The following is a 22025-nucleotide window of genomic DNA, read 5'->3' as shown; positions in this document are numbered from 1 at the left end:
CTCCGAGTCACCAGCGGCGCTCCTGGAAAACTGTCTGCAGGTGATGAAGGCCATCAACGAGGCTTTCAGGCTGCCGGCGCCCATGGACTGCCCCTCGGCTGTTTACCAACTCATGCTTCAGTGCTGGCTCCAGGACCGCTCTAAGAGGCCGCGTTTCGGGGACATTGTCAGCCTGCTGGATAAACTGCTGCGCAGTCCAGAGTCCCTCAAGGCCATCGCCGACTTTGACCCACGGTAACCTTTATTCAAACATAGCATTAAGTTAGGGAGCCCGAGACAAGACACAGCGGGAAAAGAAATCAGTTGTGGCAACAATATCTGAGTTGGGTCCAAAAAAGTAAAAAAAAAAAAAAAAAAAAAAGATTGCTTTTAAGTCCACGGGGATGATTTTAAAGGGAAATCTTCTCTTCTGGATTCAAAATATATTTTTGTGGCTAAAGTCCTATAACTTTTCTGACACACCTCCCAAAAATAATATGTGCTCAAAATGCTAATTTTTGACCGCAAATTGACGAAAGAGCCATACTGGAGATTAGGACAAGCATATCGAGCACATCTTCTGTAGAAACGACAAGATAGACGTCGAGGCCATGTCACGACATTGAACAGAATTAGTCTGATTGAAATGTATTTTAGGCTGGGGAAGAGCCAAAAAGACATTCTGAGAAGTTCTGCATTTTCAGGTACGAGTGAATGCTTTCTTAGTTTACCAAAGATTAGATGCCAAAGTTGATTATGGGAATGATATTAAAACCACAAACGAGTATATTACCTCTTGCATAGGTAATATCCGTTTCGTGGCCACAAATTAGTATATTGTGGCCACCATTTAATTTTTCATCTCATGTGTCGGGATTGGTTATCAAGGCCTAGAAATGAACATCAACAATTTGCATTTTCTTTCGAGAAACTCAGTGATTCTCAAGTGTGGTACAAGTACCACGAGTGGGATACAGTCTCTCTCTAGTGGTATACGGAAGAATTATTGGATTAAATACAAAATGTACAACAGTGAAAACATGAAATAGAAACGGAATCAAGCTTGTGGCAGGGCAGCAGCTTTTTTTTCAACTTTGAAAAATTCAGCACGTACATTTTTAATTTTCATTTATAGTTAATTTTTTTTTATTTCTAATGTACATTTTTTTCCAAGTACAGTTGAATTGTACAGTACAGTTAAATGTGCTTTTAAAGAACCAAGCTTCTGTATTTTTATTTACTTTTTTACAGTACTGTACTAATGTACTAATGTTGTCCATTCTGGTAGTACCTGGAAAGCTAAATATCTGCTAATGTGGTAGTTGGTGTAAAATGTTTGAGAAGCACCTCTATAGAAAGTCATTGTTACAGTATTTTATTTGTAGCTACAATCTTAATTGTGTGGACACTTAAGCCTACAACAACTGCAAGAGTAATACTCGAGTAGACAAATATCTTTGGAGGCAGCACTTGTAATAAAACGTTGGGCAACCGCTGTTTGAAAGAAAGGGTGCAGCTTGTGTACCCGTGGACTCCATAGACCAAATTCTGCAGTAGCTGTTTTACCAGACTCTCAAGTGTCTTTGTGCGTGAGAAAAGGGAGAAGCGACATTGCCGTCTCTCAATCGGCACTTCTCCCCCGACTGCCCCAACTGGTTTCCATCATAGCGTCTTCCGGAACTGTTATTAAAGCCGTCACTCATCTGCTTTACGATGATGATTATTAATATAATCGCTTATTCTCCCCCAGTGTATCCATCCGCCTGCCCAGCGTCAGTGGCTCAGATGGCTCGCCCTTCCGGTCCGTGTCCGAGTGGCTGGAGTCCATCAAGATGAGCCAGTACAGCGAGAACTTCAGCTGCGCCGGCATCGTCAGCATGGAGCAGGTCCTGCAGATGAAGAACGAGTAAGCGCTGACTTTTGTTGATGCCACACATTTGTTTTTACATTACTCTTATTATTATTATTTCTGGTTTCTATCCATACATTATATTGCATCAACGCGTTTATCCTCCCACCGGGACATCTCTTCCCGACTTTGTCCGAGTAGTTTCTAAAATCTGCAGAGTCGTCGGCGTCATTATCATCTTCAACCTCAGTCAAAATTTGTGATGGAAAGAAGTAAGAATAAAACATGTGGCTTTCTTTTTTGAGGTCACGCCATTTTTTTTCTTTCTCTCATCCCTTAATCCCTCCCTCTGCCCACACACTTTGCCCTGAGCAGCGCTTTGCAAACCCTCAAAAAGTCACTTTTGGCTGTTGAGGGCAAAATGCTTCTTGTGGCTTTTTTTTTTTTTTTTTTAAGTGGAGAGAACATTCTTGAAGAAATTGAAGGTGGAAGAGGGGCTCAGTCTTATCTTCTCACATGTATGGGAACATTTAGAAGGAGGCAATTGAATCAAATTGCCCAAACGTTTGGAGAAAAGGCTTAGTCAAGCACATCATATCTGCTTGTTTGGGACAATAATGAGGGCCAGAGCTTTTTCCAAGCGGGCAAGCAGCCAAAAGGAAGCCACAAGAGGAATCTTCCCTGCCTGCTGTATGGCGTTTGCATTTTAACTGGCTGTGATATGGGAAGATTGTGAGGCAGATGACAAAATCGTTTGAAGTGTCGGTTGTGGGGCAATGGTGCGTTTGCGCGGCCCCATCTGCAAGCACTCGCAAGGCGACCGGCAGCCAAGTGTATCATTGTTAAATCATTAAAACCGCTAATGAAGGCTTTGACCAAAGTGTTGTCCTTTCATGTTGTTACGTTGAACCCGCTACACATGAATGGTGTGGAGGCGGGTGTTTAATGACTTCAAACACGGGAGTGTGAAAGGTTTTGAATTTTGGCCGTAATGTAAAAGCTGACATACTGACATATGTCTCTCTCTATCGCTCTGTCACAGGGACATCAAGAACATCGGGGTGAGGCTGCCTGGCCATTTGAAACGAATCGCCTACAGCATTTTGGGCCTAAAAGACCAGACTAGCACTTTGAGTGTGTTCGCAGTGTGATTGCCGCCACAAAGGGACTTGAAATCAAGCACTGAAGCAGAAAAGAAAAAAAAAGAAGATAAAAGCCCTTTGGACTCCCAGTTGAGATGGAGCGAAAGCGCAGGGACAGCGCGAACAAAAAAAAAAAAAAAAAATTGAAAACAATCATAAATTCCTGTCCACTTTTTCACGCTCGTGTCAACAAGAGACCCGAGCAAACATCAGCAAGCCGTGGAGGGAATACACAAGTCGACTCAAGTACACGTGCATTCCGCTTTTACAAAAAAGTACCACGAGTCGTGGGAATGGCTTCACGTTTGTAGCCGGCGTGGAGCAAAGGTAGAGAGAAGGTGTGGCAGCATCAGCGGCGACAGTGCGAGCGTGGAGTCCGGCTTCCATTTCCTGTTCAACCAGTGAGGACGCTTGAAACGAGCTCGAACCAAACTAAGCTAGAATATTGTAAGCAAAAAAAAAAAAAAAAAAGTCAGGCTTATGCATGAGGTACTCTGTAAATAATTCACTTGTTCTTTGTTTTTGGGAGTTCACCCAAACCACTGGGATTAAAGAATTTCTAATGTAGCACTTCCTTTGAAAATTTTGTGGTTTTGGTTTGTGTAGAAAGGACAGGAGAAACGTCTTATTATGCTTTTAAAAATGAAAAGCGATGGTGCAAATGAGAAGTCACTCGATCTGATCTGCCGGTAATGAAGATGGAGTGCATAAGCTTTGCCAGAATCCAAAAAAAAAGCAAAAGAAAGAAAAGAAAAAAGATGACATGAGGATGAGTCTTGTCATGGTGGAAATGATTTCATACTAAATGATAGTTTCAATGTCTCGTGTATTTTTGTAAATGACACACAAATCCTCGTGCGTTTCTGGAGGATATGGGGAACAAATGCTTTGACAATGAAGTGCCACATTAAAAAGTGCCTGTTTTGTTTTTTTTTTTTTCAAATTGATGACTGCAAATTGTTGTTAGTGATGTACACCTTTCTTGACTTGAATTTTTCAAATGATCCTTTTGTAGATGATCAATCTAGCTTTGGAAAAGGGATTCTTTTTGTGTTACATTTTATATAATGTCACTCAACAGATAATTTTGTACATTTTCCACTATTTCTATCCAAAGCCATTTTAGCTGCCTCTCCAAAAATGATCCTTCATCAAAGAGTTAATGACTTGTATTTAATAGTTTATTTATTTTGTACTTTTATTTATTCATCCTGATAAAACACTGATCTTGGATTAGAATTGAAGGTAGCTCTGTCATTCGGAAAACAAAAAGCTGTCCTTTTTTATTGCTGAAATATAAGTTGAGTTTGCTTCCATTCATATGTTGAGCAATAAAGTCTTAAATCTCGATTTGACAATATGCTGTTTGTGCTTTCTGTATGTGAAATTTGTGGAATATCAATATTTACTGTTGACTGTAATGGTACACAACTGTACTGTATCATTTCGAGAGGAGGTACTGTACTTAATATTTTGGTGAGACTACTTGGGTACACGATGGACAAATACTGGAAAAAGTTCAGTTCAATTATGTTTACTCCAAGCAGTTGTAATAAACATTATTTTGTACGCTGTTGAATATTGAAGAAGCCCATTTCTGCCAGATATTTAAAAAAGCGAAAGCTAAAATAATCATTCATAAAACAATTATGTCAAAACGATGTGATACAAAGTCACAAAAATGGAGGCCCTGTAGCTCAATGGTTAGAACACTGGTTTAGTAAACCAGGGGTTGTGGGTTCATATCCCACTGGGGCCTCCACTCCCTGAGAAGGGTTGTGTCAGGAAGGGCATCCGGCGTATAAAAAAAAAAAAAAAAAAATTGTGCCAAACATATATATGCGTTCATTTGAGATGATACGCTGTGGTGACCCCGAAAGGGACAAGCCAAAAGAAACTTACTTACTTACAAAGTCATAAAAATGAGAAATGAGGTCATAATTAGGAGAGTCATATTTATGAGTTATCTATAATTCTTACTTCGAAGCTCATTATTATGAAATAGTATCTCATCATGACTTACAATGTCAACACAACATAGTATTTCATTATTAAGACCAATTTTTCATTTTTTTTTCATCTTATGGCAGTTTTCCTGCAGCATCAACATATTTTGGGGTGTGCCAAAAATTAACATGCAATGCATTATGACAACTGTCAAGTGAATTTGATTGATATAGAGAACTCTTCCTCAGGTTCTGGATCAAGAAACGTTTTGAATTGTAGAACCCCACTCAACCAACACCGTTTAGAATTGCCTCGACTTACGAACGTCTCGAGTAACGAAATATTCACGTTCCGAAACGCGTAAAAATATTGTCTCTAGTTATGAAAGGAAAACATAAGCACTGTCAACGAATGGATAGGTTTCCAATGACGTCAGCACAGTCCTTAGACCAATTGGATAAATTAACGATAGAAAAAAACTTCACGCTTCACCCATCCCCTGCGTTCTCTGACCTCTATGACACGGAAGATGGCGTAATTGGAAACCTCTCCATTACGGTAGCACACATTGGAAAAGTGCAACTTTTGGAGAGTTTTTCTTTTCTTTTAAGCACGTTTATTAATCTTTATTCACCACCAACATTATTATTCTGAACTGTAAATATACCCCTAAGTTCGATCCCGAAACTCTTTCATATCATTTCAAACTCACATCCATTACTAACGAGAACAAATGACAGTACTTTGAGTGCTTCCGCAATGGCCGTTTGCCCATATTTGGCGCTAAACAGAAAGTAACCTGTTGCGTTTTCCTTCACGTGTGGACACAAATGGGCCACAGCTCAGCTGTGTGGTTTTGTTTCAAGGGAAATCCCTGCGTCGCTTACAATGAGGAGGAGGGAGGTGACTAGCGGCAGCTATAAAGAAAGTAGACCTACGGGATCACTGCACATTAATGGCTGATTTTAAATACAGGCCTTTTGTGTCGAAAGTCTCCAATGATTCTGTTAGTCCATACGTCAGGGCCTTTACAGGTGATTTGATTTTGAAATGGTGTTCCTTCAAATGTGGAATCCAGAGTTATTTTTTTTTTAAACACGTAATTTCTCCCAGTGTCCATTTATTGTACTTCTCTTTACTTATGGTATATCCGTCATATTCTAAAAGCACAGGAGTGGATCAAGATTTAGGATAAGACCTGTTAGGAAAAGCATTTGTGTAGCGTTTGATTCCAAAGTGCCTGGGTGCGTATTACTGTCCACCTATTTCAGGTTATTTTTGCAGGGGCTAAGAATGTTGCCCATGTTGTCATGTTCGGGCAGAATATTTAACTGTTTACAAGGTCGTTAATTGTTATCACGTTTGCTGTCACCTTCAAAATGATTGATGCTTGTGACAAAGCCCTCAAATGCATTCTTCAGATAAGAAAGGGGAATGTCAATGTTTAAGTATTGAATTCATCTGGAAGAAAGGAGCCTGGGAACAGGGATTTGTCACTAAGTCTCTAGCGAGTCTTTGTCCTTGACTTCCAGCTGGCTGTGTGTTCGCGCCCCCCTCCGACCAGTAGAAGGCCTCAAAATAGTTGCGGCTTTGTGTGGCAGCGCTTAGCGCAGAAAGACATTTTCCATCCATTCTCTCTCAGCGGTTGATTCTCTTTTTTTTTTCCCAATGCGAGATGGAAAAAGAGGGGCAGAGACACGCCGTTGCTGATTGGACTCATTGGTTTTATGCAAATCCACACGTGAGCGTGTCCAAACCGAGCGGCGGCCGGCCGAGTTTTGCTTGATGTTCCTCTCGTCAGCTCTAATGTGATTATCCTCACGCTGCAGGGTCTGAATGAGCGCAACTTTGTATCATGTCATTAACTGACAGTAAATAAGGGACCTGCATGGCGAGCCAGGGGGAAGGGGGGGGCGCTGGTGGTGCTGGTGATGCTGCTGGCAGCAGCTTTCATTGCAGAGTGGAGCCACGCTAAAGGTTTCCACCAGGTCACATTAGCATGTTTGGCCATTGTGGTGAAAGCGTGGGGACTCCCGTCTCTCCTACCTTCTTCCACGGCTTTTCTCCATCTGCAGGCCACATGAGAAAGAAAGGGAAGCTACCGCAGTTCATGAAATACATCTTTTTCCTTCTGTTTTTTTTTCTTTTAAGTTCTACTGCTTCCTCTTTGTCATGCGTTGAAAAAGGGAGAGGGAAAAAAAATGGCAACGCTGTGGAATTTACATCCTGGCTAACTTTAGCTTTGGGTTCCCAACCATAAAACACATCCTCCAATTTCTGTCTATATTGGTCTGCCTGCGTCTTCCCTTATGGGGATTTTGCACATAATTCCCCTTCCAAGCTCTGCAATGAAGATTTTACGCCCTGAACCAAGATCATAAAAAAATTCTAAAGCTTTCTTTTGAGAATAACTTGCTGGATTTTTACAGTAACTTTTGTCATGTGGTGTCAAAGAGCAAATAATTCTCTTTCTTAAATGTCCCAGAAACAGCTGTTGATTGATGGCTGTACAACGCCACATCAGATGTACATCAAAGGACATTGAGTTAAATGTAGACAACTTGAAATATTTACTTTAAGATTCTCCAAATGGAGTTTTGAGATTGATGTTTTTTTTTTTTAATGAACTGAGAAAAACCCTTTGTAAAATGTGTGTGTGTGTATAAATATACTCTAAGTTGATACATTTTGAAATTTAGAAGAAAGTTCAACTGTATTGAAAAGGTCTTTGGTGTCATTTCATGGCAAAACCAGTCAAGGCCAAGAAAATAGTTCTCTTCAATAACAGATGACATCCATCCTTCCATCCATCCATCCATTTTCTTCACTGTGTATCCTCACAAGGGTCGCGGGGAGTGCTGGAGCGTATCCCAGCTGTCAACGGGCAGGAGGCAGGGTACACCCTGAACTGGTTGCCAGCCAATCGCAGGGCACATAGAGACAAACAGATGCACTCACAATCGCACCTAGGGGCAATTTAGAGTGTCCAATTAATGTTGCATGTTTTTGGGATGTGGGAGGAAACCAGAGCACCCGTAAAAAAACCACACAGGCACGGGGAGAGCATGCAAACTCCACACAGGAGGGTCTGGGATTGAACCCGGGACCTCAGAACTGTGAGGCCAACACTTTGACCAGCTGATCCACCATGCCGCCTAACGGTTGACAGAAATTTCAAAATGTTTGCATAACTGAAAATTACCGAACGTAATCATGCTTTGCGAATTAAAAAAACAAGACGTGTGTGTACTGATACTACGAGTTCTTGAACTAACCCTTATTCTCCTCACCGATTCACAAAGTCTGCAGTCGAAGTCAGCAGAGCCCCATCTTCACTACACTGTGTTGATGGTGCACTGCTTCCCCGTCCCGAGACGGCCGGATGGTGGACCAGAATTTCCTTAAAGCCGTCCGGACGTCGTTCTCCACTGTCTCACCAAACTTGCCCCACCCCCAATTTTTTGCGACCACGAAAGCTGCATTCCGCTTGGCCAGCCGGTGCCTCTCAGCTGCCTCGGGAGTCCAAAAAGGCCCAATAGGACTTTTTCCTCAGCTTGACGGCATCCCTCACCGTTGGTGTCCGCTAACGGGTTCGGGGATTGCCGCCACAACAGGCACAGACTACCTTATGGACGCAGCTCCGGTCATCTGCCACGACAATAGAGGTCGCGGAACGTGGCCCAGTCGGACTCAATGTCCCCCGCCCCGCACGAGACGTGTGTGAATTTCCTGCTGGAGGTGGGAGTTTGAAACTCCTTTTGGCAGGGGATTCTGCCAGATGTTCCCAGTAGACCCTCACAATATGTTTGGGCCTGCTGGGTCAGACTGGCTTCTTCCCTGACCATTGGAGCCAACTCACCACCAGGTGGTCATCAGTTGACAGCACCCCACACACTCTTCACGCGAGCTTCCAAGATATGCAGCCATATTGCTTTAAAAATGGATTGTGACGCTGTCCATCCACCTGCGTGTCCTCATTGGGGCCTCGGGTGAACAGAATCCTATCCCGGCTGACTTTGGGCGAGATTATGCCGTGGACTGGTCGCCAGCCAATCACAGTGCACACGCACAAAGACAATTTTTACATTCGTATTCGCACATATGGCCCATTTAGATTGAGGGAATAATTGTGAGACTAAAAGTAAAAAACGTCTATATGTTTTATTGACTTTCTGAGCAGTGCTATTGAGGAAAAGTTCACAGAATTTTTTTTTCTTTCCTTGTAAAAAAAAAAAAAAGAGACTAGAAGTACTGTATTGTGATTTGTATTTATTTTAGCCAGCAGGATCCGCGTCTCTCTCCTAACTAGATGAATTTCTTTCCTTACTTTTCAGAGCCCCCTCTTCATTTGCGCCTGTCTGCATTCGTTTGAGAGGCCATTTATCGTCCCGCGTGCACCCCAGCTGGTAATTACGGTCATTATAGCAATTAGGGAGCATATGGAGGGGAGGTTTTAGTTAGACCCTGAGGCTGCGCGCTCCTCCATCAAGAGGGATGAGGTGGTCCGCACACCAATTTTAAAGAGAAGGGAAGAATTGGATGACGGGCCTTCCTGTTGTTGTCGCCTTCGCAGACCTCGCCTGCTTCGTGACCAGAAGCATTAGCCAGCAAAAGTCCTTCCCGCTCTCACATCCTCTGAAGATTATTTTGGTGCTTCAGTAAATGGGAGGTGGCAGAGGGAGGAAAGCAGACTGCGGTTTTGCGGCATTTATACTCGAAAACACTCACGCACGCATCCCCACGCCTGTAGTGTCACATGAGCCTTGGCCTAATATTATGCTCTCATTGTGTCTGCCACTGTGGGAGTCCTCGCAGATGCGGGTGATACAGCAAGGGAAACAAGCTTCACATGTGCACACAAGCCGCAGAAAGTCCCCCCCACACCGCGCACACGCGCTTTTCCTCGCCATGTTGGACGCCGAAACTGTCCTCTGTTGCTCGGCCTTTTCGGGACTTTTCCCAGCATTGCCACTGTTGTCTTTGGCGCGCGCGCACAAAGAAAATAAGAAGGAACAAGGAGCCACTGTTGCAGGTTGTCTTGTAAATGAAGTTCAAAACGAAGGCGTCGCTTTTGAAGATGCGATCATGTTCATGTTCATAGCCAACATAAAGTGTTTAGTCAAATTTTAGTGCGGTCATCTTTGTTGTCAGGACGGAAAGGTCAGTCGATGTCAAACCATGAAAGTCAACTGAAGAACAGACAAAGTGTGCTTTTCTTTCTTTCTTTTTCTTTTCTTTTTTTTTCAAAACGACTACGTTTATTAAAATCCAAAGCAAGAAGTATATGAAAACATTTATTGTTATGCTTGTGCAGTGGCGGCCATTCTGCATCATACTGTGAGCGGGTTGTCATGTTTTGGTTACCTCATAGCGAGTGTTGGAAAAATGTATTACATGATAATTACTTTTGAGTACCTTTTGTTGATTTCTTAATTTTGAATGAAGCGTCCTCGAATAAAAGTGGATTAAAACCTTTTTTTTCTAGATAAAAGGGGCACCGGTGACAAGACGCTTGAACTTCTGACGTGAGTCGTCCTTCTCCCACTATAAACACTAAGACGTTGAGCCACTTCGTTCCCGGTTATCCGACCGAATCGCGACATGTGGTCAGATAGCTACAATCCCACAATGCACCTTCCTTTCAGATAATCTGATGGCGTGGCTGCTTTTGAGCGTGACGGCCGTGAGTGCATGAGAGAAGGCGGATGAGTGACTCAACTTGTTTTTAAAACGTCCAACGTGACAGCGTGTGGACAGGAGCAACGTGACTACTTTAGAGTGCCTTGTTGTTTTCCTCGAAACAAAAAGGGTGGGATACATCCCAGAAGCGTTAACATTTTTGGGCAGCTCAAACATGTAATTAGGTGTTGGCATTAGAGAGATTCCAGATGAAGAAGGATACTTTTATTTTTTTTTTTTCACACCAGGTCATAGACGTCTTGTTTGGTTAGATCATCAGTGGACTGCTGAGTGGGGTGTTTGATGGTCTTATTCAGTGGACGCTCCCACTACATTTGGGACTTGGACAATGGCTGGATTTTTTCTTTCCTCTTTTTAATAACAATTGTGTATTCCAATCCCAGCCCCGTCTGTGTGGAGTTTGCATGTTCTACCCGTGCCTGCGTGGGTTTCCTCCCACATCTCAAAAACATGCAACATTAATTGGAGACTCTAAATTGTCCCTACGTGTGATTGTGAGTGCAGCTGTTTGTTTTAATGTGCCCTGCGATTGGCTGGCAACCAGTTCAGGGTGTACCGCTCCTCCTGCCCGTTGACAGCTGGGATAGGCTCCAGCACGCTCTGGTACCCTTGTGAGGATAAGCGGTTAAGAAAGTAGATGGATGGAGATGGATATATATATATTTGAGTGTGTGTGTGTGTGTTACCCAAACAACGGGCACAAATGTATGAAGAAGCTCGACAAAGGAAAGCCGCAGCTGGTTCGAACTGTGAACTTTAAAACTCTCTCGGAGGCAGACGTGCTAACCACTAATCCAGTTGCCGGGTAGGGAGACCACAAAGGATTTTTTAATGGGATGACCAGAAATCGGGAAGAAAATGAAACAATGGTCAAAATGTTAAATGTTGTAATTAAACGTTCAAAATAACAATTTTGTAACCGAGCCAATGTTGCTTTTTGTCAACAGGGCGTAATATTTAATAAGTAATTACAACAGCATCATGATTTTTTTTTTTTAAATAAAGGGGTGGCAAAAAACTTTCCAAACAGTAATGCCCCCCTCTGCTGGCCATTAGAATTCTGGTTGTAGACACGACAACAAGACATACTCAGTTGTTGCTTTTTAATATTGTTTTTGTTAATTTTGTTCTTGTATTGTATAGATTATTGTCAACAAAATACATGACGTGTACACATAATATTGTCCAACGAAATTGGTTGGGTGGTACAACTGCTTTCCTGCCATCTAACCACAAGAGGTCAGACTGGCTCCAAGAAGTATTGCTCAAGAGTGTTGGAGATTCGTATAGTTAAAAAAAAAAAAAAAGAAAAAAATACTAGGTGGAAGAAAGGTGTGGTCGTGGTCGTGGTTAGCACTTCTCAGACTTCTGGTCTTCCATTGTGGCTTTTCCACGTTTGTTCTGTACTTGTGCGTTTTTTTTTTTACACTAGCTTTTCTTTGATCGAAATTGTCCAAAGCTGTGAATAACGTTGTCTGTCCGCAAGGGGCATGTGATTGGCTGACAGCAAGTGCCCGGTGCCCCGCCTCTCACCCACCCAGAAGTCAAGTGTTACATTAAAAAAAAAAAAAGGAAATCGATGTTAATTTTAGCAAACAAATTAAACATTGAAATAACCCCAACATAAATAAATAAATAAAAAATAATTATGGGCAGCACACCACACATTTTTATTTCTTTTCCATACATTTTCAGTGGAGTGTAAAACATTATGTATAGCACTGTATTCTTTTAATTTTCAAGTAGCGACAGTACTTTGTTCGTGATAAATACATTTCAAATCTGTTTTTATAGGTAACAAGCAGTGAGAAAGAAAAGAAAAATGCATGGAGACATGAAATACATAATTTCAGTATTTGACTATTCTTGTTGAACAGGAAAATGTTGCCTGGTTTGAAATGACAGAAACAAAAGAGTAAGAGAGTTTTATTCAGACAACAACAGATAATACAGTATTTTAATACATGAAAAGCATTTATTAATAGAGCGTGTCTATGTTGATAATTGTTTAAATCTTAATTTCAGTGCGGAAGGTCTGTGCGTGCTCGTGTTTGGCTGGGTGTCGCCGCGCCCGGACCGTTAGAGTCCCCTCTGCAGCCAGTGATGACGTCACTGAAGTGGGGTCCACGTCCTCGGGTAGCTGACATTTGTGGGTGAACGTGTTCATCACAGAACCATCCTGGGCCAACTGTCAACCAGGAAAAAGAACATTAAATGGGTTTGCATCAGTTGATGAAAGTGTCATTCACTCACATGGACACGAGAGATCACAACTTTGGGGGATTCCCAAATTTGAATGTGTATATTTTCAATTTGAATTGATTGGCCTTGGTGGCATCGTTTTGGCATTCTGGGGTTCTTTTTCATTGTTTTTAATGGCCCTGAGTTTCATATTTGTCTTTGTTGAATAGTATAAAAACCTGGGAAGTCAGGAGGTTAATCAAATATTTTTATTGGTAATATTTATCCAAAATTCAGACATACTGCATGCTGTGCAGTGTAGTGTAGTGAGAAAAATGGGAAAGACCATGCTGGCTTTACACAAACACTTGGCGCAACATTAGAGATCAGCTTCTTTGGGTCCAGAGTAAACAGTTCATTTGCAAGTCAGAAAGGAGGGACATTCCTTTGAGAACAATAATTTTTACATTCTGGATTGGGAATATCGCTGGTTTAAAAGAAGCCATCAAAGTTGAACTAATGCGGTCATAACGAAATAGTTGAGGTTTGAAGCATCGCCCATTGCCAGCTTCCAACAATGTCCTGACATCTGTCCCCAAAAGAATGTCTCATTCTACGGGGAAGAGCAGCCCGAACGGGAAAATTTGCCACCAGGCGAATGAACGACCGGTTTGCATGAAGGTCATTCAGCACCCGAGGCGGGAGATGACGACGTCATCATCTTTATTAATATTGTGACCATAACATTTTACCAAACCATACCAAGACAGTCCCGAATGCTACGTGATCTGCAAGTTGAGATTCATTTTCCATTCATTAGCGTGGGGGCATGGAGGCCTGCCACCCCGAAAGATGGTGGTTGTTTTGTGTTATAAAAGTCATCACAGAGCAAATGAAACTCGCATTTTAAGGCATCAATGGACTGCGAAAAAAGTACCACTGGGGAGGACATTTCGAAATTAATGATGGAAATGCGAGAATACTTGTGATCAGAACCAAATTAGCATGGTTGGTGGAAACAGAATTTCAAGTCAAGTAAGAGATTCCGTACCTTTTCGGCACGGACTTCGATTTGGTTGTTGGACGTGGTGACGATGACGTCTTCAGGGGAGAAGTCTCGAACGTCTACTGTGAACTGGTATGAATCCCCGAGAGCTTTGATCTTCCCGCTTCCACCTGCAAATCACCAACGTTGTTAATAGGAACAGTAGTACAAAAGGATTTTTGCTCCGTTAATAACATTTTCGCCCGACTTCAGAACTTCACATTGTTTTCATTCATGTCTTGACGAGATGGCCCTTTGCATAGTCAAAATACGTATGTATGTATCTATGGTACTTGAGTTTATAGTGGGAGTACTTTTTCTACTTTTTATAATAATTGTTGGTTGTTTTAAATGCCATTGTCAGCCAGATTTTAGTGTTGTGAAAATGCCGTAAGTAAATGATAAAGGTTGAAAAGGTATGTTTTTCAAATTAGCAGACAAATCAAGAACAGTTTTCCTCTCCTTCTGACACATTTTAACTACTGCAATTAGCTGCCGACCAGTTCAGTATGTTCCAGATAGAAGATAGCTGGAGTAGTTTCCAGCACACCTGCAGCTGAATGAGGATAAGTGCTACATAAACTAGAGGGATGGATGCAAATATGGATGGATGTTCCGTCTGATATATTACGCAAGACTGTTATAATGCATAGATGAGTCAAGAGGCATACTGTATGTCAGTGGTGATGTGATGTGTGGACAGTGACAGCTGTTTTTACCAGTGTGACCTCAGTCATGAAGGATACACACAAACACGGCAACAATTGGCAGTCCGAGTGATATCAGATTGGGTTTAACATATGCGGGTTAGGTATATTACACTCACTATGTCCATGTGTATACCAGTAACCGAGCAACCATTTGTTCATGCCTCTTGTGCAGACATCAGCCAGATAGTCTGTGTCTGAAGTCACACTGGCAGGCAGTCCAGAATTCTCCAGCTCGAGTGCATGCGTGTCTGCTCTAGTGCACCCTGCCCGCTCCTGTGCAGCTTCCACAGGATACCATTCATGGTTACCAAAACAATTGTGGAATGTCGAGCACACAAATTCCTGAAAAATTCCTTTAAAGGTCAAGTGTTTGTCCGTACACGACATTACCGTGCACATCAATCATATTGATTTTATGGACGATATATGTATTCATCAGCAACTGGAAAAACTAAACAATTATATTATCCATATAAATATCAATATACTTTTAGAGTATCAATCTAAGTAATTGTCGGCTAATGAGTCTTGTGAAGAAATACTTATGTGAGCTGCACATACTGTTTGATAATTTCCAGATGTGAAGTCAGTTTATCACCAGCAAACATTCAGTCCGACGGCACATAAAGTTGACAGGAAGCAGATTAAATGGTATGCTAATTATGCCAGCCTGGGGAAGGGTACTCCGTTGTCTTTCCCTCAGTCTGAGATATGCTATAAGTTTTATACACTACTGTACCACCATCATCGGAACAAAATCCATTTTACTGCTAGCAATGCGGAACCAAGAGCTTCACAAAAAATAGAATGGATCACAGCAATAGATCAGAAGTGAAAAGATATGGACTTGGTAAACCACACACACACACACACACACACACACACACACACACCACACACACACACACACACACACACACACACACACACACACATAGCATTGTCAATGCAGTGATTCTAAAACAAATGTAATGTGCAGCCACCCTCTGGTCCTCATCAGCACACGTGCAGTCACATCAGATTAGCAGTTGACTTTTTCAGAAGACCACGGAGAAGGGCATTACTAGAATCTAGACGAGAGAGAAAGCCACGAGTTCTGGGTATGTTCTCCATGTTCCCATATTTTGGCGATTTTAGATCTCCATAGAGTGACTCTCTAACGTGGATTTGGGATTTAAGTGTCATTTTCATGGAAAACAAGCACCTTGGCTTTGTCGGAAAAGGACCTTGTGTCACATGAAATCGTGTAGTTTTGGCAAATGTTCTTTTGTTCTCCTCTGTTTTGTCCTGGTTGAGCTGCAGGCAGTTCACTCTCCATCCATGACTTTATAGCTAAATAAATTTTAATAAGGCATCAGTAGACTCAGTGCCATCAGGACACACGGTGAAAATCTGCATTATTATGGCAATGCAGGGACTCCCGATCACATCCCCAAGGGGAACTGTGTAAAGATTAAAAAGTTGTGGACTTAAAGTTGACCCTTGGACCACCCACACTTAATTTCATGTGTTCCTGAGGAACATGCATCCAAACTCAAAAATAACAACTGATAAGATAAGAACGGAACCAGTTAGAAACAGCACCTGAGAGATCAGCCATGTTTCTGAGTCTGTTTAGTAACAGTCTCCAACAATTGGTGTAAACGTTCGTATCAAATGCCAAGGTAAAATCCAGTAAAACCAAGATCGTGACTTTTTGAGTGTATTACAACTGATGTTATTTAAAATATTTTAAAGACTCGCCACTGTACAGTGGTTCATCCGAAGAGTAATTAGCTATTTTCTCAAATTTGATTTGTTTCAAATAATTGCTTGGATCAAAACACTTTTTCCTCTAAAACATTGCGTTAAAATGGTAAGGTGGATACTGCCCTTTACTTATTAAAACATCCATCCATCCATTTTCTTAGCCGCTTATCCTCACAAAGGTCACGGGGAATGCTGTAGCCTATCCCAGCTGTCAACGGGCAGGAGGCGGGGTACACCCTGAACTGGTTGCCAGCCAATCACAGGGCACTTAGAAACAAACAACCACTTACACTCACAATCACACCTAAGGGCAATTTTAGAGTCTCCAATTAATGTTGCATGTTTTGGGAATTTGGGAGGAAATCGGAGTGGCCGGAGAAAACCCACACAGGCATGTGGAGAACATGCAAACTCCACACAGGCAAGGCCGGGATTTGAACTCTAGTTCCAGAATTGTAAGACAGACACTCTAACCAGTCGTCACTGTGTGGCCGTGAGTAAAACATCGGGATCCAAACTGCTCCTTTTCACAAGGGGCTTAGCACTGCCGCTTTGAAGGCAGTGGGTGAAAACATCCATCTGATCAATGTTCCTCAAAGAATTCATAAACGCTTTTAAAAGCACTGTGGCAATAGGCTCATAACAGTTGAAGTGCTCCTGACATCAACAATTTTTGGAGTGGTTGACCTGTCTCATCTAAATAATTACCACGCCCGATTGACTACTTGGGTTACTAACATGAGTATGGCCTTAGGTCACCAGGACAATCGTCGAGAGAGTTAAGGATTGGGCTAGCGATACGACTGACCAGACTTGGGCCTTTTTGTGACACGCGCCATCATTCAGCCAAATTTTTGCTTTGACTTGCAAGTGCGAAAAAGATACCGGTGCTTTATGCTGGAAGTATTTCAGTTAATCTTACTTCACAATAAGCATTGCAACATTTGAACACTTAATCAAAAACAGTGAAGTTTCCAGCTGTTAAAGTTGACAACAACCAAATGAATAGAAAACACCAATGACATGCTAACAGTATCCACAGTCGCGGTATTAGGACACTTTAAGAAACATTAAAAGAACACATAGACAAATGATATAATAATTGTCACAGTAAAATATTCTTAATTCTTAAAACCGATCAACACTGCAGCAATGTACTGAGTGGTAGAACAGCAGAAGAAGTCTAAGGCATTCTTCTTCATTTGTGTGCATGACTGAGCCATACAAAGTGCCTGATGGGTAAGGTGGGCACACCAGAAACTAGTTTGTATTACTATATATGTTTTTCTTTTTTTTTCTGGGGGAGATGGGGAGACTGGAACGGATTAATGGTATTTACATTTATTTCAATGGGAAAGATGCTTTGAGGTTTTTTTTTAAACCCTGATTAAGAATTTTCAAATGCAAAGTTCACGACAATCACAAAGACATTAAAACGCATGGATAGTATTTTCTGCCATAGAAGCAGCACTTCACAAAGTCCCCCATTCCTATCAATTTCATATGCAGATCTGTCCCAGTGGTGGATGCTGTGGACATATTGCCAAACAAAAGATAAGGGTTGTCGTGGGGAAAAAAATTCTACCCATATCACAGGCCACCATTGTATTTTACTGGTCAAATGACCATCAGATAGCTTTGATGGTCTCGAGCCTTGTCTCATTCTCCCACCCACAATATTTTCACTCTATCTGACGTCATTTCAGACATCAATAGAAACGCTTCAAATTATCTCTCACTTACTGGAAAAGCCCAAGGTGTTGCCCCCAGGCCTAATGAAGGGGCCAAAGTCCTCGGAAAACATCCCGTGACTCTTCTCCATGTATGGGTTGCTGGAGGAAGATGAGGACGAGGTCTGATGGAAACTCCGCTCCGATCGGTAGGCAGAAGAGTTGCTGGCACTCATGGATGGCCGAGGTTGCCCGGTGAGGCAAAAGAGTGAAAGGAGAAGGGAGAGAATACTTGCTACTTTTTCTTCCGGAGGACGGCTGTTTCCAACTAAATGTAACAAAACAGAACCTTCTCTCTTTTCATCGCTTCTCTTTACAGCTAATGGTCATTTGTGTTGGACAAGGTCAAGGCATCCATCCCCTTATAGTGTCACTCTTTCGCAGCCACTCCCCCTTATGTCCCTTATAGGCGCTGTTGGGCCTTGTGTGGACAGGAGCAGCGCACGTGTGTGATAATGGTCTATTTCTATCAGCCCGCACCGAGCGACGGACGGGAAGGCTCTGTGCTTGGAAATCGAGACCGCCTGGAAGCGAAGTTGTGTGTGTGAGTGCGTGTGTGTGCATGTGAACAGTTGCCATTCGTGCTTCACCATCCCTGAAAATAGATTATCTCTCTGTTGAGCTCACTGTGCGCCATCACCTGACAACAAGGCTTTCCAACACGTGGGTCGCGAGGCTCATGTGGTTCTCTGGCTAGTGCTGCTCGCATTTTGGCGGTTTTTAATTTTAATTGCCAACCTAAAGTTGTTTTTTTTTTGTTTGTTTGCCATTTGGTTAGCAGCCTGCAAGCATTTCTGTGTGTTTGTGTACGTGCGCATGCAGCTAACACTAACGTCCACTAACAACCCAGCCTAAACTCCCAGACCAACAAACAACAATCTAAGTCTCTCATTCAAGATGTATCACTTCAGCAGCACTTCCTTGGCTAGGCTTTGGTGCCAAATTGCAGAGAGTGAACCGCTAATAGGTGGTGTTGACAGTTTTTTTTAAATGTCTTGATTGGATAAGCCCAGCCTATGAAGAAGACATGAGTGCTGTTTGACATCATAACAAGAAATCAGATCATTCCCTTGAGTAGGTTACAATCCTGTTAAACGACAGCACTCCAACCAATGTCCTGAAAGCAATGAAATTCTAGTTACCGGGATGTATCTAATATAAGAATTGACATAGATCAACAGTATTTTTTGGGTACTTTTACCCCGTCACATCACTTGGACCACGGCAGAATTTGTGCAGTGTATGTCACATAGGCCGATGAAATGATGCCACAGCAAGCGAGGAGCAGACACCACTGAGCACCTGCATAGAAATCAGCTTGGAAAACTACTGCACAGCTCAGTAAATATTATTACAAAAAAAATGGCAATAAATACAATGGAAAATAAAGTTGGTATGCAGTCTTACCTTTCTCCCCAACATTACAGAAAAAACATCATTTTCTTTACTTTTCGTGTTATGCACCCCTTTCAGGATTACAAGAGATTTTTTTTTGTACTGACTAGCTGAATGACACACAAATAACGCACAAACTATACTGAGCAAGATGGAAAATATCTGATCATCAAGGTGAAGATGAGAGCCAAACAAAGATGGAAAGAATGCACTGGAAAACAAAGCTGTCCAGGGGTCGAGGACTTAGTGGTGTCATGCTTTGTGTTTATTAATATCTGCCACTCATGACGTCCAGCTGAAGGCATCCTAAACTTTCCAATTCGATTGCATGACTTTCCTAATGTCTTTGTTGTTATACAGTGTAGCGTTATGGTCACTGGACTTGTATGACGCTGTGTTTGCATTGTTGGTAGATTTATTACAAGGCAATGATGTCACAGCTTTTACCATCTTTGCATGACATGAATGTAGAATACGCTTGTTAAGAATAACATAACTCCGATACAGTTTGTATAGCTAAATATATGATCAAAGATTAACAGAGAGAGATTATATAGGGCATTGTTCTTAAAGCATTTGTATGTATTGAAAAAAACAAAAGATATTGATCTATTATCAACATGAGAGTAATAGGGGTTGAAGATCTAAAATATTCTGGTCAACGACAATGTCATGAAAGTTGAAGTATATTAATCGTATATAATTATAACTTAGTAAGGTCATATATGGTACTGGTACATTAATGTCATGTTGACATTGTAAATTTTTTCATGATCAAAAAGTTGTATTATTGTACATGACATTATGACGATGACGATTGAGCTTCCCGTTGAACCGCTGACCCCGTTTCTTGCCGCTAGTCACGTGATCCTATTGCAAGTAATACTTTAATACTGATTGGAATAGTGGGTGCTAGCGACTCAAACCGTTACTTTCATCTAGAACCTTTTATATTTATATTTTCAGACACGCTGATTTGAATGAAGACTGTAAGTGACAGGTGTAAAATGGAAGATTATAAAACAAGATGTCAAAAACATTTGATTAGTAACTATTCAATGTTTTAAATGTTGATGTCAACTCATAGGCTAACTAGTTCAATCCCTGGAGAGTAGTGTGACCTCACAAATACTGTGTCTTTAAGCTTACATTTAAGCGCATGTGCTTTTCGCATGAATCATTTTGGAAAAATGTATACTGTATGTATCCTCTCGTCGCGCCGCTCAATACTCGCAACTGGTAGTCTAAATGCAGCCCAGCAAGTCACCCACATGCAGCACACTCAAGAACATCCGTTTGTCCCCAGTAACAGCGTGAACGACACAAGTCCGCACGTCTCAGTTCGTAATTCTTTCTAGATGTCAATGATGTCATTTTCTTTGCTCTCTGATTGAATGTCGAACTCAGAATTATGCAGCCATTCATTTCCTATGGTGTTTATCTTCTATGATGCGCTGGACTGGAGTCAGTCTCAACTGATTTCGGGTGCAGGCAGGGGGTGGCTCCGAATGTCTTAAGAGCAGAACCTTTATCATACACAAGACACTCTGAAGGTCGGACCATTTAGGACTTTCCTAGTTTAGTTTAGATTTTAGGTATGGGAAAGTCCTCCAACTGACTGCCATTTCTTTTATTAGGAAGAATATTAGCCACACAACACTTTGATGTCATTGTGCCGGTATCCCTAATGTAGGGGCCAGTGACTACTATTAGACAATGCACACTAGAAAATAATAAAAATGATATGAGTCAGCAACATCAGAAATAACTCCAATCATCTTTTGGAAACAAAAGTCGAAATGGACAATTGACCGTAAAAGATGAGATGCGTGAGTTGAAAGAATGACAAGTAATAAACATAAGAGGGTGAATGTGATCCGGTAATCCATTCCATCTCAGCAGTGGCATTGAATCTGCAGTGTTCATTTGTTTGTATACATTCCAAACAGACCGTGTGTCACTTTCAGCTGCTGTGTGTTACATAAGGCTGCAGACAGACAAACATCCCATCACCATAGATGGTGCAAGCATGGAAGGTCGTGCAATATCACATGTTCATCTATTTTATTTGTGCAACGTAATTATCATTTATCAGCAATTATTTGTATTTGAGCTTATTAAAATGTTTGGTGTACAGTATTTGTAAAATTGTTAGGTTGTAGCTAATAATGTTATAGCTAATAACGAAATGAAAGGTAATTTTTTTACATGCATTATTTTGAATTACTGGAAAGTAATTATTATTGTATACTATATAACTACTTAATAGAATAAATAATGTCAAACGCATCTCTAAAATTGTTCAAATTGAATTTGCCGATATTAGCAACAACAACAAAAAAAACCGCACACAAATTACTAGAATAGCTATGACATCACTTTGTTATGCGCATGGTCAGTGTTCTGGATTAAAGAATGGAGCGGACCGAATGCGGTCCATGGGCTGTAGTTTGCTCACCCCTGATCCAAACAACATTTTCAATGTCCTGCAGAATTCCAAGCATTCATCTGGGCGGGAACATACAGTGCAAAAGCCTTCTTGAAATTGCTTTGACCTGTCGTAGCTAAACAAATCCGGACAGGGTGAATGACGACATA

At 41.6% G+C, this 22025-nt stretch overlaps 2 protein-coding genes and 1 non-coding gene across 3 annotated transcripts in view; 2 read left to right on the top strand and 1 right to left on the bottom strand.

Moving 5' to 3' along the window:
* The window catches only part of epha2b (eph receptor A2 b), a 34612-nt gene extending 30063 nt beyond the window's left edge, over positions 1-4549 (top strand). The window contains exons 15-17 of the mRNA XM_061813095.1: positions 41-234; positions 1730-1885; positions 2871-4549. Coding sequence (XP_061669079.1) covers positions 41-234; positions 1730-1885; positions 2871-2979 — 459 coding nt within the window. The 3' untranslated portion in view covers positions 2980-4549. The remainder of the gene's footprint in view (positions 1-40; positions 235-1729; positions 1886-2870) is intronic.
* A 107-nt stretch (positions 4550-4656) lies between these two features.
* Positions 4657-4729, top strand: trnat-agu (transfer RNA threonine (anticodon AGU)). Its single transcript has one exon. It is a non-coding gene; the product is annotated as a tRNA-Thr (tRNA).
* A 7798-nt stretch (positions 4730-12527) lies between these two features.
* On the bottom strand, positions 12528-18366 carry hspb7 (heat shock protein family, member 7 (cardiovascular)). Its single transcript, XM_061807806.1, has 3 exons — positions 18046-18366; positions 13850-13974; positions 12528-12805 (listed from the first exon to the last, which is right to left on the bottom strand). The coding sequence occupies exons 1-3, from the start codon at positions 18206-18208 to the stop codon at positions 12626-12628; spliced, it is 468 nt and encodes a 155-aa protein (XP_061663790.1). The 5' UTR covers positions 18209-18366; the 3' UTR covers positions 12528-12625.
* Positions 18367-22025: the final 3659 nt, after the last annotated feature.

The sequence above is a fragment of the Syngnathoides biaculeatus genome, chromosome 2 (genome assembly GCF_019802595.1).
Source record: "Syngnathoides biaculeatus isolate LvHL_M chromosome 2, ASM1980259v1, whole genome shotgun sequence".
In the NCBI taxonomy this organism is placed as follows: domain Eukaryota; kingdom Metazoa; phylum Chordata; class Actinopteri; order Syngnathiformes; family Syngnathidae; genus Syngnathoides; species Syngnathoides biaculeatus.
The sequence above is the reverse complement of the archived record's forward strand: the minus strand, read 5'-3'. Positions and strand labels throughout refer to the sequence as shown.

Excerpts from the sequence above, each read along its gene's own strand:
- hspb7 (XM_061807806.1), bottom strand. The coding sequence starts at position 18,208 with ATGAGTGCCAGCAACTCTTCTGCCTACCGATCGGAGCGGAGTTTCCAT. Across the intron at positions 13,975-18,045 it reads CAACACCTTGGGCTTTTCCA|GTGGAAGCGGGAAGATCAAA; the intron begins GTAAGTGAGAGA and ends GGTGATTTGCAG. Across the intron at positions 12,806-13,849 it reads TCGAAGTCCGTGCCGAAAAG|TTGGCCCAGGATGGTTCTGT; the intron begins GTACGGAATCTC and ends CCTGGTTGACAG.